At 53.1% G+C, this 26704-nt stretch overlaps 1 protein-coding gene across 1 annotated transcript in view; it reads left to right on the top strand.

The window, feature by feature from the left end:
* The window catches only part of Hcn4 (hyperpolarization activated cyclic nucleotide gated potassium channel 4), a 42105-nt gene extending 15855 nt beyond the window's left edge, over positions 1-26250 (top strand). Inside the window, exons 2-8 of the mRNA XM_075965713.1 lie at positions 5517-5940; positions 15496-15657; positions 17411-17629; positions 20683-20829; positions 20964-21204; positions 22038-22202; positions 22315-26250. Of these exons, the coding sequence (XP_075821828.1) occupies positions 5517-5940; positions 15496-15657; positions 17411-17629; positions 20683-20829; positions 20964-21204; positions 22038-22202; positions 22315-23771 (2815 nt within the window). The 3' untranslated portion in view covers positions 23772-26250. The remainder of the gene's footprint in view (positions 1-5516; positions 5941-15495; positions 15658-17410; positions 17630-20682; positions 20830-20963; positions 21205-22037; positions 22203-22314) is intronic.
* Positions 26251-26704: the final 454 nt, after the last annotated feature.

Below are 26704 nucleotides of genomic sequence, written 5' to 3'. Positions count from 1 at the left end.
GCACAGCTGCAGAAATCAGGAGGAAGGGAGGGCAGAGAGGCCGTACACTGGAAATGCAGAGCTGGAACAACTGGAGGTGCCCGCTGGTCTCGTGTGTGTGGCTGCAGCGGACAACTAGGAGGGGTCGTTGTCACTGAGACTTCCAGCTCCCAGGAGCCTGGGTTTGTCTGAATCCGTGGTATAGAGTGAAAGTCATCTAGGGTGGTGGCAGGACAGAGTGCAGCGGGAGGTTGCAAGCCAGGTGCCGGGATTGCCACGGTCCCCATGGGTAGCAGATGAATGCTGGAGGGTGGCCAAGAGATGACAGGATGCCCAAAGGATCTGGTAGACATTTCTACCAGAAGCAGGTAGTGACAGCAGGAGGCAGGGGAGGATGCTGGCTCACCCTGACCTTGAGGTTTGAGGGGGCTCGCTGGAGAGTGATGGTATAAGTTTGTAAAGGGGGGAAATGTGGATGGGTCAGAAGAAAACGAAGAGGCTGAGGAGGAAGGAATCATGGAAGAGCGTATAGTAAAGAATTGGAGGGGAGCAGAGTTTGGGAGTAATAAAATACCACCAGCCTAACTCCTATTTCTGTGGAGTAGTTAGGGCAGGATTCTGGAGTCACGCTGTTTGCCCTTGAATCCTTGATCCACTGTATATATAGTGAAGTTCTCAGCCTGATGAGCCTCAGTCTCCTTGTCTGTAAAAAGGGCATAACCAGTGTCTGCATCTTAGTGTCTTGCAAGGACTAAAGAAGACAGCCCACATACAGATTAGTGCCTGGCAGGTAGCAGGTGCCTAACAGCTCCTGACTGCTGTCCCACATCTTACTGTCTGTTGCCACAGGGAAGTTCCTTTGCTGAACAGAAAAACTGGCAGACAGTACACGATTGGAGGAGATTGTCTCAGCTCCTGTCACTTTTCCGAGACTTGAAGACTTCTGGGTTCTGTGATTTGTTGAAGGGCTAGCAAGGAGAGTAGGTGGAGAAGTTGAGGATGAAGGGGCAGCGGGGTGGGGAATCTGTTCCCAAGGCAGGGAACACAGGCCAGCCTTATGAAGATGAAGACATTGAGCCTTGGACAAGGGAGAGGACTTCAAAAGCTAGTGGCTTCAGAGGAGCAAGACTGTGGATGAGAAGGAGCCTGGGAGGGGAGGACCACGGTCTTGTTGGCTACTGTGAAGGAGCTAAGAGTCAGAAGAGGGAAGGGGTGGCTGGGCTGTCAGGCTAAGGAGCTTGGGCCTTCTTCTGCAGTACAGGTTCCCATAGGGTTTGGGTCAATGGTCACTTACTCATGACTTGAAAAGTTAATGCAAGAATGGAGGGTGGGGGCCAGGTAAGAGGGAGGGGCAAGGGTGCAGAGATTCAGATCTGGGGCAGAAAGGGTGCTTTGAGACATCATAGGAGAAGCCAGAGAGGACCCGATAACTTCCGAGGGAACTGTGAGGACAGGTAGGGTAAGGGAGGTCTGTAGAGAGCTGCTAGAGATTGTGAGCCTTGGGTGCAGTGACAGATACGCAGGTTGTACCTTTCAGCTTGGAGGAGGATGCTGAGTTCAGCTGTGTACTCACTGGGTGTAGAGACAGCTGGCCCTCCAGGTGGGCACATTGCGCAGGCAGGTGGGAAGGTAGGTCTGGTGCTGGGAGGAGGGTAGGGGCCTGGAGCAGGGACCATCTGCACGCAGGAACACGAAGAGACGGGGTGCTGCTTAACAGGGTAGAGGACCAGGACTACAGTCAGAATCCAGGGACCCAGGACCAAAGACTTGCCCTTCAGAAGCCTGCTGCCTGCTAAGAGGTGAGGCCAGGTCTCAAGATGGCCGAGACTTTGGGTTAGAAGTTAAAGAGGCCCAGAGGAGGTAGCTCAGATGAACATGGAATGATGGGAAAGATATGAATGGCAAGACGGTGGCATTCTCTTTCTTCTAGCTGACAGGATTCCTAGGGGATAATTTGTGCCAAAAGTTGTGTACAAGTGGGTATGGCTGAAGGTGGGTGTGAGCAAAATGAGAACACAGACAAGTGTTTACAAAAACACGTATATGTGTGTACGCATGCTTGCAGATGTGCAGTCTGTGGTGCATACACACACGTGTCTGTTTGCCTACATATTTGCTCACAGGCAAGCATGAGCTTGTGGTGAAATGAGACTACAGGAAGCCATTCTCTTCAGCCTGCATGGAAGGAGAGGGTTATTTGTCTAGTCCCAGAGTCTCTGAGTTCAAAGTCAGGAGCTGCCATCTTCCCTGCCCTCATCTCCATAGAGGGTAGCTCCTCCCCATGGGATACCCATGGGGTAGGCCACCCCGTGAAGTAATCCAGACACCAGGGCAAAGGGCTGTTTGTCTATCTGCTATTACTCAGTCACTCTACACATGGGTCCTGGTCCCTCCACTCCCAGCCATCTGCCTGATCTATCCAGATGAGGCAAAGCCCAAGGCCAGGGAGACAATCCAACACCGAACCTGACCAGAACCCAGCTGTTGCTTTCTGACCAGGACTCATTCTCACTGGAGGGGGCAGGCACTTGAGTGCCGCAGAGACCCAGGCCTATAATTCTGGCATGTGCCAATCCCACAGTGTCTTGGTCTGACTGCCTATTGCCTCCCTATCACAGCCTGGTACCTGATACCATGGTTGGCTGTCTTGGATTGTGATATTATTTCTGAGTGGTTCTGGGGGCAGCAGTGTGCTGTGGGAACATTGGGCACCTATATTGTGGTTTCAAAAATGCTACTATCTCCTTTGACTTTAGTTTTCTCTTCTGAAGGATAGGTACAATTGTTTCTGGCTGACATTCAGCTAATGACCACGTGACTTTTAACCCTTCTGTCCTCCCATCCAGGCCAGACCTTAGGAAGCCCTGATATCAGGAAGCTCAGTCCTCTCAGATTTTCCCCAACAACCCTTTCTTCTTCTGCGTCTGGGGCACGGGATGCATGTACCTTGGTAGGACCCTCTCCACCCTGACTCAGTTCAAGGAAGGTTCATCTGTCCCCTGCACCCCACAGAGCTGCCTAACCCCCAGCCCAGACTCTGGTTTAATTGACCTCTCTGAATCTTGCCTCTGCTCCTCATTAACCGTATGGCCCTGGGAAAATGCTTCTCTTTGAGCCTGTGTTATCATCTGCAGAACACAGACAGTGGTAGCTGTGGTACTATTGTGAGAGTTAGATGGTCCAATTCATGGAAAGTACAAAGTTAAGTACTCAATCTTTGTGGAGTGTTTGGGGGCTCTTTACAAATAAAGGCTTTTCTGTCTTCAAGGAGCCACCAATAAAAAGCCCTAGTCATGGGAAGGATACTTCTGGCCACCCAGACTGGGGGTGTAAGGAGATTGCTGAAGATGCCAGCAGGGAGGCTGTTGCCAAGCTCCCCTGGCTGGACCTGCAGACTGGGGCTGGCAGGCGTGACGGACACTGTCCATGGTGCTGAACACAATTTTGGGCTCAATTCAGAGATTTGTGCAACCATCTGGCAAAGGCATAGAGTCGCTGTCTACAAGGCCAAGGGCAGTTCCCAGAGCCCGAATCTTCTCACCTTCTCCGGCAGCGCTTTCCCAGTTTCTCCTGTCATGGTCACCAAGAGCCACCTCTTCAGATGCCCAGCTGCATCAGATGGTTTCTTAGACCCCAAGGCTACTCCTCCAAGGGGACCATGAGTCCCCTCAAGTCAAGGCATTTGGATGCAGAGGCAAACAGATGCTGTCATCTGATCAGTCAGGTGCTGTGGTCCCTGGCTTCTGCCACTGGTTCTCCCGTTTATTACAGGTTCCCCTCTGGCCCTACTGCCAGTAGAAGTTTTGCTCCAGCTAGTCCCTGGAGGGTCCATCTTCCACCTCTCATATCTTTCCTGCCAGTGGATTGACAGAAATCATTTATTTACCCACTTAATAATAGGTGGCATGTGTCAGAGCATTTTCCTGGTCTCAGTTTATTTGGTTCTTCTGGCAAGTTTTGCTGGTGCGGTGTGTGCGTCAATGAGAGTCTGAACAGATGAGAAAAACAGAGGCAGAAGCAGATGCAGGGGTGGCCAGCCCTAGAAATCTAGCCCTTCCAACAGGCTGATTTGCCCCTCACATAGCTTCTGGGGATGCTCTGGGATGGGAGAAGGAAGAACCACTATTCCGACCCCAGCCCAGATCAGCCAGAAATATCTGGAGCACCTGGAAACTCGAGATTGAAACAGTCAGAATGTAAGGAAATGGGTGGTTTCGTCTCATGCAATTTAGTTTTATGAAGACCACTAAATGCAAACATTCTCCTGTTAATTACTGTCTTGAATTTGGTCTGTAATTGAGGGAACTAGAGCTGGGGAGGGGTGGGGTGTAGAAATCCGCCGGAGTGGCAGGCCTGCTGGAGTCAGCATTCCCAGCCGCTCTGCACCCAATCTGTTAATTTTAGAAACTCCTCTAGCCTGGGTATATTATTAGATTTGTGTACGAAGGGCCACATGGCCGTAAGTGGCTCCTCTATGCCACAGTATTTTTGTTTGTTTGTTTTCCCCAGGAGATTAAATGAAAAGGAATGATGGTTCTCTCTCTCTCTCTCTCTCTCTCTCTCTCTCTCTCTCTCTCTCTCTCTCTCTTTCTCTCTCTCTGTGTGTGTGTGTGTGTGTGTGTGTGTGTGTCTCTCTCTCTCTCTCTGTGCTTTCATGCTGTGTGCGTGTGTGAATGGGGATACCTAGATGTGACTTTAACGAGTATATGCAGCTGTCTTTGAGTGACTCGTGTGTGACTGGGCAGAGTGTACCCAGATCAAGAACGCCCCATAGAAGCTGAAGTTGGACCCACAGCTCACTGGTGGATGCGCTGTGTGTATGAAGTGTGCGGAGGTGTATGGCTGCTGGGTAACACCCCCGTATCCATGTGCAAACTGGGCAGAGAGATGGGAAAGGCATTTTCTGATGAAGAGGGACCCTCTAGAGCCGAGGTGAGAGAAGTTAGGTCACGATTACAGGACTGTACAGTGAGGAAACAGAGGCCTAAACTGAGGAGCTTGGACCTGATGGGTATCATATAGAATAACAGTGACAGAATCAAGCTGGAAGTCAAGCTTCTGCTTCCCAGGCACCTGCTGGGCGAGTGGACATCCCCTGGTCTCTGGTCACGCTCTGTGGCATGGCTGTCTGACAGGCAGTCTCAGCCATAGCTAAACCTCGGGGAACCTCAGACTAGCCTGAGCCTGGGGAAGATGATGTCAGTTTCTTCTGTCACTAAGAAGTTCTCCTGTTTGTCCCCTGAGGTCATTGTTTGGCTTGTTTTTCAGCTTGACTCTTTGGGGTGGGCTGAATGGGGGAAGATGGGACACCTGGGGAGCTCACTGGAAGATGGGGGTATCCTGGGTCACCAAGAACCTCTGTCTGTGCCGTGCCCCGTGTTTGCAACCTCCACCTTTGCCCTGATGCTCACATACCTGTGTCCCCAAGTGCCTCAGAACCCCCAGACTCTTCCCCATGTGCTTTCCCACAAGTTTCCTTTCTACTCTGTAGCTCATCCTCTCTTTCAGGGTGACTGACCCCTTGTTTCTCTGGGCAGATTTTACTGGGACCTGACGATGCTGCTGCTGATGGTGGGAAATCTGATCATCATTCCTGTGGGCATCACCTTCTTCAAGGATGAGAACACTACACCCTGGATCGTCTTCAACGTGGTGTCGGACACATTCTTCCTCATTGACTTGGTCCTCAACTTCCGCACGGGGATCGTGGTGGAGGACAACACAGAAATCATCCTTGACCCACAGCGGATTAAGATGAAGTACTTGAAGAGCTGGTTTGTGGTGGATTTCATCTCCTCCATCCCCGTGGACTACATCTTCCTTATCGTGGAGACTCGCATCGACTCTGAGGTCTACAAGACCGCGAGGGCTCTGCGCATCGTCCGCTTCACCAAGATCCTCAGCCTCCTGCGCCTCTTGCGGCTTTCCCGCCTCATTCGGTATATCCATCAGTGGGAAGAGGTGAGTCGTTGGACAGAACCTCTGCAGGAAGGCTGGGTTCCGGCCAACAAAGCAGAGCCAGTGGGTGCTCTCTGAGTGCCGCGCACCGCGCCCCTGTGTCTGCGCTCTGTGCGCTGGCACCCAGTTTGCTTAGGGCAAGGAGCAGGAGGTTAAAATACACAAACACACACAGACAGAGACAGCGACACGGGTCATCCTTGAATTCCTCAAGAATGCCCCCTTTATTGTGTTCAGGGGCAGATTATAGAGAGATAGCCACGCCCCAGCCAAATCCACCAGAAACCACTCTCCTGCCATCAGGAACTCCTGAAGGTCTCGTGCTCAGAGCAGCTGTAGGCACTCAGATCAGGGGATTACAAGAAATTCAGGATCTGGGGTCTCACTGCTCCCAACATCTGAGAATTGGAGATGGCTTGCGTGGCTATAGACGGCATGCCTGTTCCAAAAAGCATGCAAGCAAGCAAGCTTCAGGACTTCCTAGCCTGTTTCTATACAAAGCACTTTCCAGATTGTATCTCATTTAAGTCCTGACGATCACAAAGGGCACCACACAGATACCTGTAGACACTCATACACATGCTATGTCGGAATGGGACTGGGTTGTTGATACTACAGAGTTATGTTAAATGCAGAAATCTGGATTTGGGGGGGGGTACAGATTTTGTTGGCAAGTATTTTAGATTGGGTTCTTTTAGAATGTTCTCCAAGATGGGGATTTTCATGAAAGTGATATTGTAGGGGGAGGGGAGGCATCTTTAGGAAAACACGGCAAGGAAAATGGGAAGTCAAGTGCGGGGAGACGCCAAAGACCCGTGGGGAGCGCTGGCACAGTGCGCACCACACCCTGGACTTGTCCTGGTCAGGAAAGGGACCTGGGATGTTTACATTCTCTTGCTGGGGAGTCAGTGGTCCTGGGTATTCCAAGGTCTTGTGCCCACAGCTGAAACAGTTTCCAGATTCCACACAGGTTCTGGCTTCGGAGCCAAAAGTCCCTGGGGCATGGGAGTCCTGTGTATAAAACTGTAAGGAAATTCAAGAGTCTGAGGGCTCTGGTTACAGAAACTAAATTTAGGAAAACCTCAGATGAATTTGACGGGTCTACACCATTCTGGAGATCCTCAACTCACTCCGAGCTGGAGCGCTGGTCCATATAAGGCAAAGAGAAGGGCTAAGGCATGGGAAAAGAGATGCCGGTGACTTTGCCGGGTGTTGGGGACTGAATTTGCTACCATCATAGTTGGCTTTCTGTTGTTATAAACACTGTGACCTAAAGTAACTTAGAGAGAAAAGGGTTTATTTCATCTTAAAGCTCCACCACAAAGGAAGTCAGGGCAGGAGCTCACGGCAGAACCTGGGGGAGGTCACAGAAGAACACTGCTTACTTACCAGCTTGCTCCGCAAGGCTTGCTCAGTTTGCTTTCTTAGACACCCGAGGACCACCTGCCCAGCCCTTGACCACAGTGGGCTGGTTCTCCCCACATCACTCTTCCATTAAGAGAATGCTCCCAAAGGCTAGCCTGCAGGCCACATGGATGAGGACATTCTCTACTGAGATTCCTCCTCTCGGGTGACTCCTGCTTGTGCCAAGTTGACAAACACTACCGACACAGGCTCCCCACTTTGTTGGTGATAGCGAGCAGGTCTGGCTGGGAGCTTTCTCAGGTGTGTGTGTGGGGTGCGGGATATGCTGCATGAGACACTCACCTTGGCGTGCAGATTAGGCTGTGCTAAGCAATCTCATTGCCAAGGTGTCTCTCCCCGCGGGCCTCCCTGTCTTCAGAACCCGTGCTTGGCTGGGCTGAAAGCCCACGATCAGGTTCTGACGTCCCTGCCCTCCAGCCCTGCGGCTGACGGCAGATTCAGGTCAGAGGCGTCATGAACACACGTGCTGTGGAAGAAGTGCCTACACCAGCTCGGCAGCTCTCCGCAGCAGAAATTCTCTTGGGCTTGGAAAATTTGCATGATTCCTGCTGACGAAGAGAGGCAATGACTGAACCAAGGTCACAAAGCGGCCCACTGGCAGAAATGAGGCTGGATCCAGTTAGCTCTCTTGGCTCCCAGCAGTGTGGTTGTCTGAAGGCAAAGGTGTAAGTCACAAACAATCCCACACCAGTTTGGAACTATGATTAATAGAATGGTTATTTTTTAAAGGGGAAAAAACTTACAGATCACCGTCCCAGACAACAGTCCTCTGCGCAATCAGGAAGGGAGAGTCTAGTTGCTGGAAGCAGAGCAGGAAGCAAGAGGGAGAGGAGAGAGAAGTGGCCGCTTTTTTAAAGGGAGAGAGACCACACCCCAACGGGCTGGTATCTCAGCAGCTATTGACTGAAGGAGCAGAAGGAGCTCCCGCAACAGTTGTCCCTGCCTGGTGTAACAATACTTGAGGGCTTTCAAATCCAACACACACACATTGCTTGGCTCTGTGACCTTGGTACCACCTTGCATCTCTCAACCTCATTTTTCTCTACCTATAAAATGAGTATAAGTAATATCTGGATTTTTTTGGAGGCTTTTTCATGAAGTTTTCATAGAGAACTTCTTAGCAAATATCCCTTGGCACCAGTCTTAGTTATAGTGAGCAAGGCAAATGGCAGAGTTTGTCACCCTCGTATTCCAGGTGAAGAAACTGGTAATTGAAAGGTCCCCCTGCCCTACAAGTAGTTTTTATGCCCATGGGTCCCTGTCTCCTGGTCCATGACCTGTGATCTAGTAACATCCCCTCTGTTAGCAGGGAGCAACCATGACGGGTGCCTGGGTTCCATTTGGTCTGAATGGGTCTTGCAACATCTGCCTGTGTGTTTTGTCCTGGGCAGCAGGGCCCTGGGTACTCAGCTGTAATAGTGAATACCAGAAGAGGGGTGGGTCATGGGGGATAAAGGCTGTGGTGCATAATGGGCTGTATCTGAAGTTCCCAAGGGACAGCCAGTTACACAGAGGGACTGCTGAGCTGACCCACCATGAGTGTCTGTGAAAGAAAGGAGGGTGGTATTTTTCTCAACGTGACCTGGCAGGCTTCTCTCCTTGTGGAAAGACAGGACCCGGATGAACCCTTCAGACCCAGAGCTCACTCCTTCCCTTCTCCCTCCCCAGGCTCAGGAGTAGCAGCCCTTTCCTTTTGTTGGCATTGGTTTGGGTCACCAGGTCCCATCACCCCTGGGGTCAACCTCCCTCCTTGCCTGGTGGGACTTGATAGAGTTGCCTGTGGCTGGGCTAGCTGCCCCTGGGGCAGAGAAAAACCTGCACTGTCCCTGCACCCTAGGCTATAGGAACTCAGGCCCAGGGCTGCTGTCCCCATTACCCCTCCGGCCTGGCTGCCCTCTGGGTTATCCAGACCTCACTGGGCAGGCTACAGTCCTAGGTCTTCCCTGGGGATGACAGAGGTCCCAGAAAGCCCAAGGCCCTGAACTGAACGCTGCTCCCGCAGGTGTGGGCAGGAAGGATCCCAGGTGGCCAGCAGGATGGCTCCCGACTCTGCACTCACGCCCTTAGCTCTTCTGCAGCTTAGAAGGAAACTGCTTTGAGCTGGTTTCTGCCTCTACTCAGCCCAGCCAAGGGCTCCCCTGGGATTAGAGTGGGGTTTCCCAGCTGGCCTAAGAAACCCCACCTTTGGGTCCCTCGTAGCCCACTCTTCTCTCCAGGCGTCTCCCAGCCTCAGCTTGCTGGACAGTGGCATCAGGAAGACCCTCTGACCCCATATCTACGTAAGAGCTAGGGGATAGGACAGGTGGGGATGTAGACAAAATCCTGTCCTATCTCCTCCTCAAATCCCTACCCTTTTGGGGGCAGGGTTGAGTTTCTAAGGAACCAGGAGTGCGTTGGTGTTTTCTGAGGCTGGGGTGTTCAGGCCATGGCTGTCTTTTTTGGGGAAAGTGGTATTAGCTGACCCCAAGGGCCTGATTGTGACTGACAGGCCCTGAAGGAGGAAACTCTATGGTGGGGCTGAGGAGTCTGCTTGCCCAAGGCTCCCTGGTGAAAATGTAGAGTCTCCAGGTGCCTGATCTCCTGGCCTTCTCTGAGTCCCCCAGCCAGCCCAGCCCAGTTTTGCTGGAGTTTTCTCTAGACTTGATAGCAGGGTGGGCAGAGTGGCTTAGGCTGGGCACAAGCTTCCTCTGTCCCTAGCGATCTAGGTCAGCAGCCTCCCTCAGAGCCTCTTCCAGCCAGCCTCTCCCCTCCCTCTGAGGTGTGAGCTTGTCGCAGGCACGCAGGCTATTGTTAGAAACCGTGGTCGCCCCCCTTCGGATGTTCCACTGCAAGCCTCAGCATGCCAAGAGACCCATCCCAGAAGCCGCCTTTCTCAGAAACCTGGCAGGTTGGAGGCTAGGAGTAGGAAGCCAGGCCAAGGAGACCCCCTTCCTGTAGGACTCAAGTTCGCCATCTCTCTCAGATTCTAATGGTTGACATCTCTGTGGGAAGCAGCCCTGGAGGACTGGAGCTGGCCCTACCTGCTATGTCATCGTGGGCCCCCACTGTGACCCTCAGCCTAGAGCTCCAGGCCAGACATCCATGTACTGGCCTCTCTTGGATCTTGACTGGTCCTTCATGTGGATCGTTGTTCCTCAGATGCCAGTAGGTGCTTGTTTAGTTCCTTCAGGAGAAAATGAGTCTCTAGAAAAACTCAGCCAGGTCCAAGAAGAGGCCTGACTGGAAAATCCATGGCAGCCTGACCCCATCATCTGAGATCTGATCTACATTGAGGAAGTAGCTCTGTTGAAGAAGGGCTGGGCAAGAGACAAAAGGAAAGGAATCAACATATGTAGAGTACCTACTGTGTGCCACCATTGGCCATTATTTTAGCTACTGCCCAAGATAGCTTTGGGTATAGGAGCTGGCAGTTAGAGGCCTGTTCCACAGGCAGGGAAACCGAGGTCCCAAGGGGGCGTGCTAGGACATGGAATACATGTTGCCTCCAGTCGAGCTGAAAAATTGCAGGAGTGGGCACAGGTTCCCAGAGTGCCTGGCAGGCAGAGGGTGAGTTCACGTGCCACCTGCCTGGTGAGTCTCCAGCAGCCTAGAAGGAAAAATGCTCAACCCCCTAGTCAGGGCCAACGTTGTAATAGGGACGCCTTAATGAAATATAAAGAGCAAGGCAAATATTTGCTCCGTGCAGCTGACTGGCAGGTGGCATGTGGCCCCAGCCTGCCGTGGGGACCTGGCGCAGAACAACTTCTTTCAGCAATGGCCAGCCTCTCCTTGGCAACCATATCCTGGGTGCTGTCCAGTGAGGCAGCTCACACATGGGCATTCTGCTTCACCTGGCTCTGAGGTCACACACTTCTCCCCTATGTCCCGGTCACCTCAGCATCCACACCCTTCCTCACTCGGTGCCGTACAGTGCTGCCCCAGGCTCCCTGTCCACCTGGAAGACAAGACACCATTATTCTTTCCGAAGAGGCTGAAGCAGGCTGTTTGAGCTGCTCTGCCAGGCTGCCACGGCCCTTTGGACAGCCGTGTATGTACTGGCTGGTACCTGCTTATCTTCAGCTCCATCACTGTCACTGTCTCCTTCACCTCTGTCTTTAAGCGCCTCTCGGTTCCCAAGACTCTGCCACGTGCTCTATGCCATAGTAACGGCGGAGACTGTGATGAAGGCGAAACTAGACAGGCTTTATCTTTGAAGAAGGTCTGTTATGAAGAAAGCGCAGGGGAGTGGGGCTGGGATGTGGCTCAGGGCCAAAGCACCTGCTGTGTGAGTCTGGGCACCCAAGTTCAGACCTCAGGACCCACATAAAGCCGGAAGCTGTGGCTCACCCTTGCCATCCCAGTGTTCCTACAGCTAGCTGAGGTCCATGGAAGCATGCAGGCCAGCTAACCTGGTGTCAACAGCAGCGAACAAGAGATCCTGTCTCAACAAGGTGAAGGCTGTCCTCTGACATCCACGCATGTGCACTGTGGTACATTCAGCCCCCTAAAATAAAGTATCGAGGGTGCAGAGAGGAGGCTGTGTGAAACGTGTCCATCCTGATGCTTCTGTCTTTATGACCCAGAGTGACTTGGAGAAAGAGCAGGAACTGTGGGCTGCGACAGTCTGAGATACTTTGCAGCCGGGCCTGAGGCTTCCTTTGGCTTCCATATGGTATCTGTTCATTCATTTAAGCACACATGCATGCATGCAGGCAACCAACAGATGTTTTGTGTGTATTTCATGGAGGAATACAGATACAAAAGCCAGAGGGGGTGTGGTTCGTTTTGTATATCAGTTAATAAGTCTCCTTTTAGATAGAGACAATGCCACAGATGAAATCAGTCAGGGGCGAGTCCTGGGAAGGGCAGGAAGAGAGGGCCACTGTCTACTTCACATAGCAGCATGGGAGACCTTTCTGTGGATGCGGTAAGAGTAGGAGGGTGAGGAGCCAGAAGGGCATGGGCAGATGGGATGGCAGACGTGACACTGAATCCCTGTGGCCCAGCAAGAACTGGCTGGGGCGGGCATTCAAGGACCTGAGGGAGGCCACCGTAGCCAAAGGCAAAGGGCCAGGGGCAGAGCAGAGGAGATGAGGTAGGGAAGTAGCTGGGTCCCAGGATGCTGAAGCTATGGTCAGCAGGCGGCATGTGATTTGAAATACCGACGGAGTCACTGAAGAGCTTCAAGTCAAAGGTGACACATCCTGCTTATATTTAAATCTTGTTTTTTATATAACATGTTTTGATCATATTCTTTCCCCTCCCCCAGCTGCTCCTCATCTCCCTACTTACCCAAATTCATGTTCTGTCACTCAAATCAAAATCAAAACCAGAAGGAAAAAAACAACGAAAACATTGCTCATCTTGAAGAGCTAAATCTAGTTGCTTGGTGGAGAATGGGCTGGGGGGATGGAGCCCCACACAGTGTGCAGATTGTCCCTGTTTGATGGCCGCACAGTAGACACTTGGAGATGTCTCTACAGGAAGAGGAGCCTGAAGGTCCTGTTTATGTTGCTGGCCTGTGCGGCCAGGGAAGAAGAGGCTTTGGATGTGTCCGTGTGCAGATAGACAAGGAAACAGCTGGGCACGCAATCCAATCTGTCACTCTTGTCTATTCATGTGTCCTAGACATAACCAACAAAAAATAGGGCATCTCTGGGGCAGAGGGGAGAACAGAAGGAAGTTGCCCTTTCTCCAGTGAGGAGGTGCATTGTAGCTCTCCTTTGGAGGTCTCTTGTGATGGACAGCGGGAATACACCATGGGGAGTCCCTTCGACAGTGAGATTCTATATAGGGTATAGACAGGTCCCCTCTAATACAGTCCATAGCCAAGAAACACTCCACAGAATGGTGCTGCCCTGATAAACCAGGCGTGGGAGGAAGCAGGAGCTGTGCTGGTAGTCACAGCCTCTGACTTCTCTGACCTTTGGGCCCCACTCAGCCTTCTCTATTGCTGGATTTCCATGTTCCCAGATCTCTTTTCCTGTGTGTGACTGACTCTGAGCTTGGGTGGGCAGGGGCGAGCTTCCTCCCTGCCCCCCGCCCCCATATGGAAGGGGCTTTTCTTGGGTACTGACTAACACACAGTGGCCTCCTAGAGACAGGGAGTAATAGAGAGTCAAGAGTTCTTCTGAAGGCACAGCCTTGAGATCGTCCTACAAGCTCCTCACTCTAGAGGGACCTCGGCCTGCAGGAAAACACCCGGAAGGCTCCCTGAAATTCTTTCTAGACCACGCAGCGCTTGAGGGGGAGGGTGTGGTATTGGAAGCTAGCATCCCCCTAGCTAAACAGTTCAAAGCTAACTTCTGGAGCCTGTGGGATCTGTGCTCCCAGTGTCCTGCCCAGTGCCTGTACCTAAGATCTGTGCTCCCAAGGTGCTGCCCTGTGCCTGTACACTCCCTTGACCTCAAGTCATTTGCCACGGGACTGTCCAAAAAGAGGAACTAGTTGAGCCATGCTCTGATATGGTTCCCTCCTCTCTCTCTCTCTCTCTCTCTATCTCTCTCTCTCTCTCTCTCTCTCTCTCTCTCTCTCTCTCTCTCTCTCTGTGTGTGTGTGTGTGTGTGAGAGAGAGATTTCTTAGTGTCATTTTTCTTGTTAGTGGGACAAAGTCTCTCCCTGGTCTAACCTCACCAAGTAGACTAAGCTGATTGGCCCGTGAGCCCCAGGGATCCCACTCCTCTGCCTTTTCAGTGCTGGGATTACAAGAGCATGCAACCACCTAGGTTTTTAATGTGGGTTCTGGGGATCAAATTAAGGTCTTCAAAGCCATCTCCCCAGCCCCTGGTGTGGTTTTCTGGCAGGTCTAGCTTTAAGCCTGGCTCTTCCTCAGGGCGTTGTGCTGGTAGGGTCTATGAGAGTGGGGCCAGAGAACAAACTGATTAACAGTTTGTCAGCCCAATTCAGCTGTGAAGATCTAGGGACAAGTCTATCTCTGTGGGTCCCAGCTCATACACACCCTTGAGGCTGCTGCCCTGCCTGCTGTGGCCACTGTCTCTGCTGTTAGTGCCTTAGGGTCCTCAGACTGAGAACTGAAATACTAGAGTCTGACTCCGGACCTAAGATTCCCCTTCTGGAATGGGCTTGGGTCTTCAATGGCATCTACAGGTTTATAATTTGTACCCAAAGCCACCCATCCAGGAGGAATGCATTTTTCTAGGGATAGTATGGAGGGGTCAGAACTAGGGACAGATAGCTGGAGGGCCCCCAGCGTCTCCCAGACTAGAGGCAAGGCCAGACCTTCTGCAGACTTCCTAACCTCTCTCCATCCTCTCCCAGCCCTGTAACCTTGGGGTCCCTGACAAGCTCAAGTCTCTGCCGTACATTGGTGTATGGCTGCTTAGGAGTAAGAGGTGGGACAAGAGAGGCTACAATGCACCCGTCATGGCCAGACCCTGCCGCACTGCAGCTTGGCACAAAGAGCCACACATGGAGGTGGACAGGCTGCCGTGGGCTGGGGTGGAGGCACTGTGTACTGATTCAAGTGTAAGAAACAGCAGTACTACTATTGCGTAAGAACTAATCATGAAAATTAATTATTAATAACATTGTCTCATAGTGGCTTGTGATTTATGGAATACTTCAAAACTCAGTACTAAGTATTTCATATGTATAATTTAATTCTTTTGACAACCACTCAGTCATGATTTTTTCTCACCATTTTCCGTGTGAGGAAACATGATTAAAGAGACCCTGGGACTTCCTTAAGGTTTCACAGCTAGGAATTGGGTCAGAACTAGGTCTGGGGTCAAACCTATCTGAACATGGAGCCTGTGGGTTCCCAGGACTGGATATTCCAGTAACAGATTTAGGGAGCACTCATGTCTAGGGCCTGACTCCAGAACATGGTTCAAAGCATGCCTCAGGCTACGTGGTTTGTCCCTGGTGTCCACAGACCCTCAGCAAGCTGATGAGGTGGCCTCTCTGCCCACATTTTGTCCTGGAGAGCTGCGCCTCCCACGGGAGAATATCTATATCTGCATGGATGCCTGGAGTGTCACCACGGCACCCTCCGGCTTGGCTCTTCCGGGCCTTACATATCATCTTCCCTACCCAGCCCCGGCCTGCACACACACACACACACACACACACACACACACACACACACACACACTCTAACCGCTTACTTGTCTTGGCTGTGGCTTGCCTCTGCAGATCTTCCACATGACCTATGACTTGGCCAGTGCTGTGGTGCGCATCGTGAACCTCATTGGCATGATGCTCCTGCTCTGCCACTGGGACGGCTGCCTGCAGTTCCTGGTGCCCATGCTGCAGGACTTCCCCCATGACTGCTGGGTGTCCATCAACGGCATGGTGGTGAGTACACTCCTTTCTCTGGGCGTGGAGTCTCCTCATCCCTAGGCAGGGATGGACAGAGAGGCTGTGCCACTCCTGAATCCCAGCATGGGGGTGGGACCCTCTGTTCTTTTCCCTTTGTGCTGCTCCCCCTGACACAAGCAGCCATCCACAGCGATCTTGGCTGTGGATTGTTCTTGCCGTCTTCTAATTTTCCCATTTCAGTCATGCGCTTTAACAGCTGGTCTGGCTTTACCCAAGGAGACTAAGATTTGGACTACCCTGAGTTGTGGGAGTGTGACCGAACTGAGCTGATGGCTCCTGCCTCCCTAACCATGCTCCCCAGAAGCTGAGCTGAGAAAACCCAAAGGCCACGAGGGCGCTGTTAGCAGCACAGACTCCAGGCTTGCATACAGCCACTTCCTGCATAGCCCGAATGCTCCAACCCCCTGAATAGACCCACCTCCCAGCCACCTGTGCAGTACTGAGCATGGCTAATGGGCAGGATGGAGAATGACCCTCTCCAACATTGTGAGTGGGTGAGAGAATTGGACATGGGCTTTCAAAAGCCATACGACAGAGCCCCCAGATACAAATAGGAAGGGTCCCCAAGAAGGGCTCCCTATGGGTATTTTTCTGTCTCTAGTGAACCCCCTGCCTCTCCTCCTAGTTAGTCTGGTGTGGTCTGAAAGCAAATCCCCAGGGCCCTAGGGGATGAAAAACTGGCTTTGAAAGAGGTGAAAGAGACCCCAAGGCATCTTTGGCATCAAACAGACCTTTACAAAACAGCCTTTTGATGAGCTAAGTGTAAGGGAATCAGCCAGATGGGTTGAATTTCCCTTGTTCCCAGAGGCTCAGCAGTGTGGCCGGAAGCCCTGACAGGAGACAGTTGGGGGCTGCCCCTAATCCTCAAGGCAAGGGCCCAGGCGTCTTCCATCCCTGGGGAGCAGCTCTACCGACCCTTCAGACTCTAGTGGGGAAAGGGCCAGGGACAGAGTTCATCTAGTGGTCCCTCTTATGGGGGCATTTCTTCTCTGTGTGTGAAGGTAACAGGCCCACACATGCCTTTAGTGAATTTGGTGAATCCAAAAGATGGCCTTTCTGAGCCCAGTGCTCCCACAAGGAGCCTTCCTTCAGACACCGACTGGCTTTGTGGATGAAAATAGCCAAGACTCCCTCCCATCTCCCTCCTCCCGGCCCACACACTGTGGACTCAGGAGAGTCCACCTTCAGGGCGAGTGGCAGGAGAATCAGGGGCCATAGCCCTGGGCAGATGAGGGCAGGGTTCTGAGAGCGACAGGAAGCCCCAACTGCTGCTCACCCAAAATGAGGACAGTGATGTCAGCTCCTGCAGAGCCGTGCCCCCCCAGGGGAAACATCGCTGGCTTTATAATTGAGGTCAGTGGGGAAATGGGCTTCATTTGGCAGCTGTTTAGGGATAGGGGATGAACAGCAGGGTAGCTCAGCCCGGGGCCATATGTTACCCAGCCAGAAGAATTTAGCCTTCCTCTCCCTTGCCACTGAGGTCAGACCAGGACCAGCTGGCTCACCCCCTTAATACAACTTCCTGTGTGATCATTGTTTCCCCCTCCCCACCCTGGGTTTCCAGTACCAGCTTCCCTGTTCATCACAGACAGCAACACTGGGGAGCCCTATGCCTGAAGGTTGGCAAGGGATCTTGTAGGTGCCAGCAAGAAGGGCCTTCCCTGCTACCGGGCCAGGCCTTCTCTCTACCCAGCCCCGTCCATTGTGTCCTCCTGTGCTCTGTCTGCAGAATAACTCCTGGGGGAAGCAGTATTCCTATGCCCTCTTCAAGGCCATGAGCCACATGCTGTGCATCGGGTATGGACGGCAGGCGCCCGTGGGCATGTCTGACGTCTGGCTCACCATGCTCAGCATGATCGTAGGTGCCACCTGCTATGCCATGTTCATCGGTCATGCCACTGCCCTCATCCAGTCTCTGGACTCCTCCCGGCGCCAGTACCAGGAGAAGGTAAGCTGAGCATTGTGTCCACCCAGGGCTTTCTCAGGAGGACCTGCTTACTGAACCTGCGCAAGAGGAAGCACACATGGCCAGCAAGCTGGCGCCCAGGCCTACAAACTGTCAATACTGTATTGGAGAGTCTTCCTGGATGAGAACCTTGTTGGTCCCTGACTTAAACCTTCTGCTCTGGGCACAGCCTTCCTTCCTCTCTGCTGCAGTGGGGGTGGGTGGTTTGTCTCCTTACTCAGAGGGACCAGTGCCATCATTATTGCTAAATCTAGTCAGGCCTTCAAGCCACACTTGACAGTAACCGACAGGGCTCCCACTCCTTGACTTCTCACTTGGTCTCCGGGACTGCTGCCTTCACCTGGCTCCTCCTCTCACCTGTCACCACAGGACCCTAAGTGTTCTGATCCTGTTGAGCCTTCTTAGGTGTTAGGTTCTATCATGCTAGTCTCACAGGCCACGGTCATCTGTATGCAGGGGGACCCAGGTGCACAACCAGCCCATTTTATTCTCCCCTTGCGTTTCCTGGGTGATCCATGGACCACTCACCCTCATCATGTGTAAAATCAGGGCAGTCCCACCTACTTCCCCTGCTATACCAAACCTCCATTCTGCTCATTTGACTAACAGACCTCAGGAGCTCAGACCCTAGGCAGGAGCCATCAGCCAAGTTTGGTGGCACTGCCTGATGGTCACTTGAAAGCCCTGCTTCCCTGCTTCCCTTTCTCTCTGGGTCACTATAGCCATGTCGTGACTGTAGTGACTGAGGACTATGGCCTGATTTAGTCAGCCTCGGTCCCCTTAGCTTCTCCTCTGACAACTCCGTGTGTGGTCCTGTCACTTCTCTCTGTGCAGAACAGGGCTGTATGAGAAGATCTGCCCTGGGATCTGTGAGGGCTAAGCCAGTTAGCACTGTATTCATACAGAATAGGCAATTCAACATTCACAAACTGAATAGCAACTTCCCTTCACTCCCGTGCATATGCCTGTAACACAGGAGGCTGAGGCAGGAGGATCAACAATTCCAGACCCGACTAGGGATATAGCTCAGTTGGTAGAGTGCTTGCCTAGCATACACAAAGACCTGGCTTTGATCCTTGCACTGTATAAACTGGGTGTGTTGGTATGTGCGGTAACTCTGGCTCTCGGGAGGTAAAGGCAAGGCGATCAAATGTTCCAAGGCCATCCTTAGCCTCACAGGGACTTCGAGTCCAGCCTATATGAAGCCAGGCTGGACTCTATACCAGCTCTTCCTATGTATACACACACACACACACACACACACACACACACACACACACACACACAGAATCGTTCCTTGTGTAACACTTCTTGTGAAGGTTTCCCGTTGCTCCTAGACAGGTATTTTCACCTTGCACTTACTCGCCACAATTCAACTAATGTTCAGCTCAATTCATACTGGGTCTCCCACACTCTTGGTCTCCGTAGGTGCTCCTGCCTCAGGCCTAGATAAGGCTCTAACAACAGAATATCTCTTCCTTTCCTTCACCTGCCTTCTCTGTGTCTTATCTTGAACTTAACTTTCTGTGACCCACTTAGTCCCAGTCTGTCATGTGACCCCATGGCACCCTCTACAGCTCTTTCACCCCACTTTGCCTCCCATAACTAAATAATCACATACAGCTATGTGGTGATGGTGCATCTACCCTGTCCCTGCTCTGGCTCCTTAAGGGCAGGATCCAACTCTCGTCCACTGTGTTTAGCACACGGCGAACCTCAGGATCCATTGATCCTGCTGGTCTGCCTTGGCTGCTGTCCCCTGGAAGGGTGACTGACAGATGGCATTCACTCAGGTGTGGAGGTCCAGGTCCTAGGATGTTAAGAGAAAAGCTCAGGCCAGAAGACAGTAGGAAAGCCTGTCTGAGGAGGCAGAAGGAGGAAGCAAGAGAGAATTATAGGCCAGTGGTCATGAGGTGCATAGGCAGTGGTGTGGAGGAGGTGGAGGAAGCAGTGTTCCAGGAGAGCACTAATGGGGAGAGATGGGAGTCAGGGCACAGGACTCAGGCCAGGCTTAGGTGAGAATCAGTCTGTAGTCAGCTCAGGGCCCAGCCTGTGGTATACATAGCAGGGATTTATGTAGAAATGACATTGTGGTCTGCTACCCCACGGCCAGAGTGAAGCTGCTTGTGACTTCTTCGAGAATCGCCCTTATTTTATTCTGGGTTCCTGGCTCATCGAGCCTTCCTGTTTACCCAGGAAGTCATCTCAAATGTCTTACCTCTCTGGTCCCCTGCCCCCCAGCTCTTCCCTGGACTATTTCAACAGCCTTCTCCCTCCTGCCTGATGTTCCTCCGTTTGTTGAGATGTAATTCTCTAAAACACAGCTCCAAATGTACAGGCTGCCTGCATCACAATGGCTGGTCAGGAAGCTACTGCCCTGCCAGGCCTGTGTCCCTCTGGACTGGAGCTGCCTTAAAAAAAAAAAAGATTCAGCCAGGCGGTAGTGGCACACACCTTTAAACCCAGCATTTGGGAGGCAAAGGCAGGCAGATCTCTGTGATTTCAAGGCCAGCCTGGTCTCCAGAATGAGTTCCAGGGCAGCGAGGGCTGCAACACAGAGAAACCTTGTCTTGAACAAACAAAATCAAACAAACAAAACAAAAACAAAAAGCAAAACCAAAAAAGACTGAAGGTCTCAGCTGAGGCGTTATCTACAGACAAGCCTCGCAAAGGGTCAGCCGTCACTTCCCTGTCTTGTGCTCTGCCCCGTGCAGGTGTACTTCCTGTCACTGGGCCTGTCGCCACTCCTGGCAGGAGTGGGCGCCTTCTCGTCCGGAGTTGGTGACTCCGGCATGATATAGAAGTACCAGATGTCTAAAGGAAATTTGATCACTCTCCTGGTCCGTGGACAGTCCCTGCTCCCACTTACCTTCATAGTTTCCGACAATCTCCCCACCTCCATCACCCCACAGAGTCAGGGCCATTATTGCGGGTACAATGTGATTACATTACAATGAGCCAAAGTTGGCTAAGAAAGTCTCTCACCACTAGCCTGGGGTGCTGGGAAGTGATACCCGGTTCTGTTCTGCCTCTAGTATAAGCAGGTGGAGCAGTACATGTCCTTCCACAAGCTCCCACCCGACACGCGGCAGCGCATCCATGACTACTATGAACACCGCTACCAGGGCAAGATGTTTGATGAGGAAAGCATCCTGGGTGAACTGAGTGAGCCACTACGAGAGGTGAGCTGTGGACAGCCTGGGCGGGGTGTGTGTGTGTGCGCGCGCGCGTGCGCACACACATGCCAGGCCATGCTGACATACAGTTTCCTCACCTCTTCCTTTCTGTATCCCAACCTGTGCCATCTGTGGAGCAGGAGATCATCAACTTTAACTGCCGAAAGCTGGTGGCCTCCATGCCACTGTTTGCCAATGCAGACCCCAACTTTGTGACGTCCATGCTGACCAAGTTGCGCTTTGAGGTCTTCCAGCCTGGGGATTACATCATCCGCGAAGGCACCATTGGCAAGAAGATGTACTTCATCCAGCACGGCGTTGTCAGTGTGCTCACTAAGGGCAACAAGGAGACCAAGCTGGCTGACGGCTCCTATTTTGGAGGTGAGGCTGCCAGGGGCCCCCAGGAGGACAATCATGACTAGAAGCTAAGCTGGAGGGATTCCCTGAGATCATAAGCACGGAGGGCCCTTCGTGGCCACAGCCTGGACGTGGGTATCATCTGTCTGTGAGACATGCTATACCAAGTACATAAGGCTGGTGGCTTACACACCATAGAACTTGGTTTCTCAGCTCTGAGTCACAGGCCAGGGTGCTAGCCTGGTGGGTTCCATGGAGGGTTCTCTTCGTGATAGACTATTGCTTTCTTGTGTCTCAGATGGCAGAAAGAGCATGTGTGCTGTTTTCCTGGCCTCTTCTATTATATCGGTGTGCATGCATGAGCCTGCATACACCACCCATACCCACCCACACTCACAAACCATGACACCTTGGTTAGGGGGTTAGGAGGTTAGGGACAACTTGGGGCAGCCATGTCTCCTCTTCCACCACGTGGGTCCTGGGCATCCAATTCACATCATCAGACTTGACCAAGTGCCATACTGCTGAGCCATTTGACCTGCTCCTCTCTAACCTCTTCTGCAAGGGCATGGATCACCTCCCAGAGCCCCACTTCTAAGTACCAGGTCGTCTTGTGGGGATCTCAAACACAGGAATATGGAGTGGGCACTGGCGTTGAAGAGGGGTTGCCCCAGAGATAGAAACAGCCCGACATCTATTAGGTGGAGTCTGGGCTGGTACCTAGTATGGCTACAACCTAGCAGACAGCTTTGTGAGCTCACTGTACCGAGCAATGGGGACCAAGGTCGGGATGGCGCAGCTCTGGGTGGCATGGATATTCTGTGTCTAAGTAACCCTGAGTCCTGCTATCCCCGCAGAGATTTGCTTGCTGACCCGAGGCCGGCGCACAGCCAGTGTGAGGGCGGATACTTACTGCCGCCTCTACTCCCTGAGCGTGGACAACTTTAATGAGGTGCTGGAGGAATATCCCATGATGCGAAGGGCCTTTGAGACTGTTGCACTGGATCGCTTGGACCGCATAGGTGAGGGGCAGGATGTGCAGGTGGGAGGGCAGGGAAGCAAGCGAGCACATACTCTGCATTCCACTCCCCCTCCTGCGGTGGCCTGAGTGTCTGCTCTTGTTCTGTGGCTCAGGCAAGAAGAACTCCATCCTCCTCCATAAGGTGCAGCACGATCTCAACTCAGGCGTCTTCAACTACCAGGAGAACGAGATCATCCAGCAAATCGTACGGCATGACCGAGAGATGGCCCACTGCGCTCACCGAGTCCAGGCTGCTGCCTCAGCCACCCCAACCCCCACGCCCGTCATATGGACCCCACTGATCCAGGCGCCGCTGCAGGCTGCTGCTGCTACTACATCGGTGGCCATAGCGCTCACACACCACCCTCGCCTGCCCGCCGCCATCTTCCGGCCCCCTCCGGGACCTGGGCTAGGCAACCTAGGGGCTGGACAGACACCGAGACACCCAAGGAGGCTGCAGTCCCTGATTCCTTCTGCGCTGGGCTCCGCTTCGCCTGCGAGCAGCCCATCACAGGTGGATACGCCGTCTTCATCTTCCTTCCACATCCAACAGTTGGCTGGATTCTCCGCACCTCCTGGATTGAGCCCTCTCTTGCCCTCCTCTAGCTCTTCCCCGCCTCCAGGGGCCTGCGGTTCCCCACCAGCCCCCACACCATCCACCTCTGCAGCTGCTGCCCCCACAGCTGGGTTCGGCCACTTTCACAAGGCGCTAGGTGGCTCCCTGTCATCGTCTGACTCCCCGCTGCTCACCCCATTGCAGCCAGGCACTCGTTCCCCACAGGCTGCCCAGCCGCCACCCCAGCTGCCTGGGGCCCGAGGAGGCCTGGGACTCCTGGAGCACTTCTTGCCGCCTCCGCCCTCCTCTAGGTCACCATCGTCCAGCCCTGGGCAGCTGGGCCAGCCTCCTGGAGAGTTATCCCCAGGTCTGGCAGCGGGTCCACCAAGTACACCAGAGACACCCTCACGGCCTGAACGGCCATCCTTCATGGCAGGCGCCTCTGGGGGTGCTTCTCCAGTAGCCTTTACCCCCCGAGGAGGCATCAGCCCTCCAGGTCATAGCCCGGGCCCCCCAAGAACTTTCCCAAGTGCCCCACCCCGGGCCTCTGGCTCCCATGGTTCCCTGCTCCTGCCACCGGCATCCAGCCCTCCACCTCCCCAGGTCCCACAACGCAGGGGTACATCGCCCCTCACTCCGGGCCGCCTCACACAGGACCTGAAGCTCATCTCAGCCTCCCAGCCAGCCCTCCCCCAGGATGGGGCGCAGACTCTCCGCAGGGCCTCCCCTCACTCCTCAGGGGAGTCAGTGGCTGCCTTCCCACTCTTCCCCAGAGCTGGGGGTGGCACCGGGAGCAGTGGGGGCCTTGGGCCTCCTGGAAGGCCCTATGGTGCCATCCCAGGCCAGCATGTCACTTTGCCTCGGAAGACATCCTCAGGTTCTTTGCCACCCCCACTTTCTTTGTTCGGGGCAAGAGCCGCCTCTTCTGGAGGGCCTCCGCTGACTGCCGCACCCCAGAGGGAACCTGGGGCTAGGTCTGAGCCAGTGCGCTCCAAACTGCCGTCTAACCTATGAGGTGGACCCTCCCCCCTTCTTTTTTCTCCCTCCTTTCTTCCTTCAGGTTTAACTGTGATTAGGAGATATACCAATAACAATAATAACCATTTAAAAAAATACCCCAGAAAAACAAAAAGACAGCAGAAAATAACCAGGTATTCTTAGAGCTATAGATTTTTGGTCACTTGCTTTTATAGACTATTTTAATACTCAGCATTAGAGGGAGGGAGGGAGGGGAGCAGCAAGGCCCAAAGGAAACAGTCAAAGGGAGGCAGGCAGGGTCTCTGGGGGCCAGGCAGGGGTGGGGTGACCCATGTTCGGGGTCCCAGCACAGACCTGTCATTGTATTGTTCTTTAGAACAAGAGCTCATCAGTCCCTTGGCTGTGAACTTGGAGCCCACTCTGCTGGGGCTGCCCTAGGGTGTGTTCTCAGGAGCCTCCTGTGCCAGAGTCCCTGGGACACACAGGGTCCTTAAGGGCCCTGCATTTTTTTTTCTACTGTAAACGTAGCAAGATATGTATATGAATATGTATATGTATGTAAGATGTGTCTATGTATAGCTATGTAGTGCTCTGTAGAGCTGTGTAGATATCGGCTCCCACGTGCGCACATGCGTGTGCAGTCTAGTTTAACCCCATGTTGCCAGGACACCCGGATCACCTTACATCAGCGATCTGCTGTGGCCCGCAGGCTGGGCACTGCAGGCTCTGGGGGGAGTTCTCCCTCCCAGCCCTCAGGGAAGGGAACCCCTGGAACCGTGCAGCAGACCCTCCTTCCCTATCTCTGGGCTGCAACCCAGTTGTCGTCCCACCTCTAGTCCCACGGAAGGGGAAGACCCCAGGCTGAGCCTTTCACCTCCCAGGGCCTCAAGCACACCTGTCTCACCTCCGTGGCCCTCAGTTTCTCCAGCTGTGCAATGGGAGGTGAGGGGAGCTTCTGTTTATTGAGTCTGTTCTGTGCCAAGCACTGGTTACGCTTACCCGCAGGCTGTGAGGTGGATACTTTGATTTTTCCCGTTTCACAGGTGAGGAAACTGAGGTCGAGGTCACTTTTCCAGACACACATAGCCAGGAGCAGCAGAGCTGGGCTGGGCTGAGCTGCACATCACTTCCCTAAGGCTAAAGCCTGTACTCCTGTACAGAAAACAGTGTTCCGTAGAGTCCTTGTTTTTGGTCCCTAAGCAAAGTACAGAAGGAAGAGATGGGAACTTGGTGGCAGTCAGGCATCAATAAGAATCCTAGCTCTGCCACTTCTTAGCTGTGTGGCCCTGGGCAAGTTATCTGACCTTTCTGTTCCCTCGTTAGTGAAATAAGAACAACTGTGGAGCCTCCTCACAATGACCAGTGAGAACCAGATAAGAAAAAAGGCACGACATGCCCAACCCAGTGCCTGGCACACAGCAGAGTAGGTGCTCAATAAATCATGTTTCTTCGCCACCCTGCCCCCCATAAACTTAGCTCATTGCTCCAGTGAACTATGGCGAGAGCCCAGGGAACTTCAGCTGACGGCTCCAAGACTTAAAATCTCAGGACTCGGGAGGTGGCTGGGCCTCCGTCACGGCCCCAGGAAGATGCATGGCCAGTGGTGGGCTTGAGCCAGGCCTTGAGCTATAGGAAGAGTGGGAGAGTAAGTAAGGAGAAGAAAGAGGGAGTGCATGGGGGGAGGCTATTGTAGTGATGTGGAGTTGTGGAGCTGGGCTATGGGGGGTGGGTGGGATATTCAGGCTGGGGACCAGAGGAGGGCCTTGGATGACAGGTCAAACTGGTGTGTGGGTTTGGCTTCGAAGGCACCAAGCAGCCTGAGCAGACTCCAGAGACATGAGAGCAACTCTGATGTCTCCTGAGGTTTGATCAGCTTCTCCAGCAGGACCCTGTCTATGGGTTTAAGCTGGTAGGGCTTTGAGGCCCAATATGAGGAGGGCTGGTTCTACCATGCCCATGGTCCTCATGCACTGGCCAGAATGGTGGCATGAGCAGGTTTGGTCCTGGGATGCCCCTAGGGAATCCCTCTCTTATGGTCTGTAGGGTGTGGAATGCAATAATTTAGGGGAGAAGGGATGAAGGCCCTAGGAAATCAGCAGAGCCCTAGTCTATACGGGGACCAGAGAAGCTTCCCCAGACCCCGGCAGTTCTCAGACCAGAGTTCTGTACCCTGCCTTCAAGGAAGGCGGCTCAAGGAACCAGCAGGACTCCACCCAAACCTGTATCCCATCCTAGGACATAGGAGAGGGGATGGAGAGCCTGGGATATGAGGAGTGAGGAGTCCCTTGTCATCAGGCCTGGCCTAGCCACTCTTCTCTACCCACACATGCATTTTATAAACGCTCTGACCACTGGCCAACTCCTTGGTGACTATGGAGAGGCCAAGTCCAGTCAGCAGGACCTTTCACCCCCAACCTCTACAAGCAATTTTCAAATCTTCCACTTTTAAAACAGAAAACTAACGGTTAAACACACCGTCTTGTATATTTTATTTAAATAAAAAAATTCCAGCAAATGCTGACTTATTTGGGGGTCAGAGATGGGGGTGGTAAGGTTCACAGGGAGACCTGGAGTTTCCAGAGAGGGTGTGGGACACTGCCTCTTGAGCGCCTATGGGTGCACATGCATGGACCTGCCCCCCACCAGAAGCGTGGAGTTGAGTTGCATGCAGAAGTGTGCGTGGGAGTATGAGGCCTGACTATAGACAAGTGTGCACCCATGTACAACCTTTGGTGGCCCTTGAAGAGGGTGAGAGTTTATTCCAATGTCACTAGTTTAGGGGGAAGTAGAGATGGGGACCCTGACGTAGGTCCTCCTCCCAGCCTCTGCCAGGGCTCCACAGTCTCTGTGAAGGAGGAGGAGGCCAGTACATGGACACATGAACTCCATCCACCTAGATGCTGAACAGGGGCATGGCCTCTTGCTGCAAGAGGGAGGGTGCGTGTGGGCCGGAGGTGACCCAGTACAGA

The sequence above is a fragment of the Microtus pennsylvanicus genome, chromosome 3, assembly GCF_037038515.1.
Source record: "Microtus pennsylvanicus isolate mMicPen1 chromosome 3, mMicPen1.hap1, whole genome shotgun sequence".
Classification (NCBI taxonomy): domain Eukaryota; kingdom Metazoa; phylum Chordata; class Mammalia; order Rodentia; family Cricetidae; genus Microtus; species Microtus pennsylvanicus.
The sequence above is the reverse complement of the archived record's forward strand: the minus strand, read 5'-3'. Positions and strand labels throughout refer to the sequence as shown.